The 2946-nt window shown below is 34.5% G+C and overlaps 1 protein-coding gene across 1 annotated transcript; it reads left to right on the forward strand.

The window, feature by feature from the left end:
* The first annotated feature begins 381 nt into the window (after positions 1-381).
* LOC131034084 (non-specific lipid-transfer protein) lies at positions 382-2095 on the forward strand. Its single transcript, XM_057965445.2, has 2 exons — positions 382-1355; positions 1454-2095. Exons 1-2 carry the CDS (start codon positions 1000-1002, stop codon positions 1473-1475), a joined length of 378 nt encoding a protein of 125 aa, XP_057821428.1. The 5' UTR covers positions 382-999; the 3' UTR covers positions 1476-2095.
* The last annotated feature ends 851 nt before the right edge of the window (positions 2096-2946 follow it).

Below are 2946 nucleotides of genomic sequence, written 5' to 3' on the forward strand. Positions count from 1 at the left end.
TTCTAATGATGGATCACTGAGTGAAACATTGATGCTAAAAGAGTCACACGATCTGAACTGAGGAAGAAGTTCAGATCAAACTCAGTTTGATATATTGAACAACCTCCCCAAAGAAATGTATGGCAATCCACTGAAAGAAGACATCCCACTGAGAACAATTATGAAATTGTCCTCATCATAACTACAAAATAATGACTGATTCTGATTCTGTTACAACTTACAACACGCCTTTCTTTAATCCCCACCATCTCTGAAAATGAGTTCTGGTTGAAGAGTCATATTGCTAAAAGTGTAAACAAATGCATAATTTGGTGGTTTCCATGCTTTCCTAATCTGTCTCTGCTGCTAATCCACAGGCTTTCACATTAGAAATCTAACTTGTTACGTGATTGGTAGTTTACTCTTGAGTAGATGCTACTTTTTGTATATTTTATAATAAACTTTGAATAGTTCACAGCAAAATCCTCCTCATCAAATGATTCAGCCCATCAAATATGACCAACGTGGAAATTTTGAAATGAATTGGATATGAATGCTCATTTGGGTATTGTTGCCCATGGAAAATTATAAACTAGTTTGCAATTATATATACTGGTACTCATTCTTGCTTAGGTCACAGGATTAACTCATGGGCTATTAAAGGCCATTGACTTAGAATTTGTTTTACAAGCACAGATGGGTATATCTTTTCTCATATAATCCAATCTGCCCAAAACTTCTTCTCATTGCTTCAGATGGGTATATCTTTTCTCATATAATCCAATCTGCCCAAAACTTCTTCAGGGTATATCTTTTCTCATATAATCCAATCTGCCCAAAACTTCTTCTCATTGCTTCAGACGGGTATATCTTTTCTCATATAGTCCAATCTGCCCAAAATTTCTTCTCATTGCTTCAGACGGGTATATCTTTTCTCATATAATCCAATCTGCCCAAAATTTCTTCTCATTGCTTCAGATTCGGGATTGCTAATTTGTAACAGAGGAAGCAAGTTTAATCATGGTGTCCCAAAAGCCATTGGCAGCCTCAGGCATTGTGTTGCTAACTCTCTGGGGACTGTTTGCAGGTTCATATTCAGACCAGTGCACTGCATTGTTGCCTATCCTGAACCCCTGTTTTAATGCTCTGCAGTCAGGAGATAGTTTTATGAGAGCTGAGAGCATTTGCTGTAAGAGCTTTATTGCTCTGGACCAAATTGTTGGTGACTCTGCAGTTAGAAAATATGAGATCTGTGGTTGTCTGAAGGGGTTTGAGGGTGAGAAGCAGAGATTATTCAATGAAAAGCTGTTGGAGGTTCAAGTTCTCTGTGGCCCAAATGTTCCATTCCCAATAACCCCCTTTTCTGACTGCATCATGTAAGTCATAGTTAACTACATGTTTTCTGAGATAGAGAGTAGATAAAATATTGTAGTTTACAATGTTTCTTATTTGGTGGATTGAATCCTCTGTGCAGGCCAATGTGGGGAACACTATAGCAGAGATTTTGTAGGCAAACTCAATTACAAATGGAACAATGGCTTTGTAAAGATGTCTTCTAGTTTTCTAGCATTCGATAATGGATCATGGAGTGTGATCTGAAATGTTTATTCAAAAACTAATACACAAACTAATTCAGAACGCCAAAAAGATATTAGAATCATGGATTGTGGAAATCCGATATAATATGTCAAGAATTCAAGTTTTTTTTTTTTTTGTGAGTAGTTTGTGGGCAAATTGTTGCTCGGTGCTTCTGTATCAGTGTGCTTATCATGTTTGAGAAAAGGTTATTCAGACATCAGATTGTACCATGGCTGGATTTTACATAACCGAAGTTTTGATTTCTCATGGATGAAGATCATTGACAACTTGTTCACTGCATCATCGCCTCAAATAAGAAGAACAGTCCCTCTTCTGGGCTGATCATCTGAGAAAAAAGGTTACAAGCTAATGCAGTTGAAACTTGAAGATGCAATTATGTTCAGAGAAATCATGTAATTTGGTTCTTCTGAGATCAGTTTTTCTGTTATTGTAAATTATTGTGCAAAGTCCAGAGATGAAATTTGATTACATCTGGCTAAAAATAAAACAGCAATAAATGATAATGATTTTGTTTTAATATTATCAAGTTGAGGAGGGGAGTGTTGACTAAACAATTTTTTACAATGTGAAAAATGCTCCATTCAACGTGAGCTAGTATACTGAACCTTTGCTAAACTATTTTAATGATATTTGTCGACCAAATTGTCGACTAAACTATTTTTTAGTATAGTTGTTGTTCTGATCGAGGTTGGACTCAAAGGCTATTCGACTGGTTTAACAAGGGGGGTTTCATTTTCTATAAGAATAAAAACACATTTATTGTATGCTAACATTAGTTTATGAGGAAATGTACGGTTGGGGAATTTTTTTTTTTGGGGAGGTTTTGGGGGCTAGGTCAAATATTGATATTTTTAGAGAATCAATGTAAAAAAGAATTTAAAAAATCATTGTAACAAAAATAATTTTTTTACAGTAAAATATAGATTTTGATTAGGATAAAGGATATCCTTTTCAAACAATGAACATCGTATTTGAGCTTTCATGGATGGGTTGTGGTTTTTTGGTAAGAATTTTGTTAAAAAAAAAGTTTTTGGGCTTTGATCTTAAGAAGGAATATATTAATAGGGTGCATAATTAATTTAAGTTTCTAGGGTTTTTGTAATATTAAGAGGTTTTGGTGGGTATTACTAACATTTCTATCAATAAGGGTCACATAGTTTCTTGGCAACAACATCATGAATTCACTTTAGCATCAATATAAATTTGGTAGGAACTTGGAAAAAGTCCTTAAATAGTAAGATGCGAGCAACTATTAGTAGAGATGATTCTTAGTGACGAGGATCACAAAAGATAACTAGAATTTCTTTTTTTGTCCAAATCAATTTCTTATAAGCTTTCGATTATCAATAAGGATTCCGTGATTTCTTG

The sequence above is a fragment of the Cryptomeria japonica genome, chromosome 2 (genome assembly GCF_030272615.1).
Source record: "Cryptomeria japonica chromosome 2, Sugi_1.0, whole genome shotgun sequence".
In the NCBI taxonomy this organism is placed as follows: Eukaryota; Viridiplantae; Streptophyta; class Pinopsida; order Cupressales; family Cupressaceae; genus Cryptomeria; species Cryptomeria japonica.

Excerpts from the sequence above, each read along its gene's own strand:
- LOC131034084 (XM_057965445.2), top strand. The coding sequence starts at position 1,000 with ATGGTGTCCCAAAAGCCATTGGCAGCCTCAGGCATTGTGTTGCTAACT. Across the intron at positions 1,356-1,453 it reads CCCTTTTCTGACTGCATCAT|GCCAATGTGGGGAACACTAT; the intron begins GTAAGTCATAGT and ends TCCTCTGTGCAG.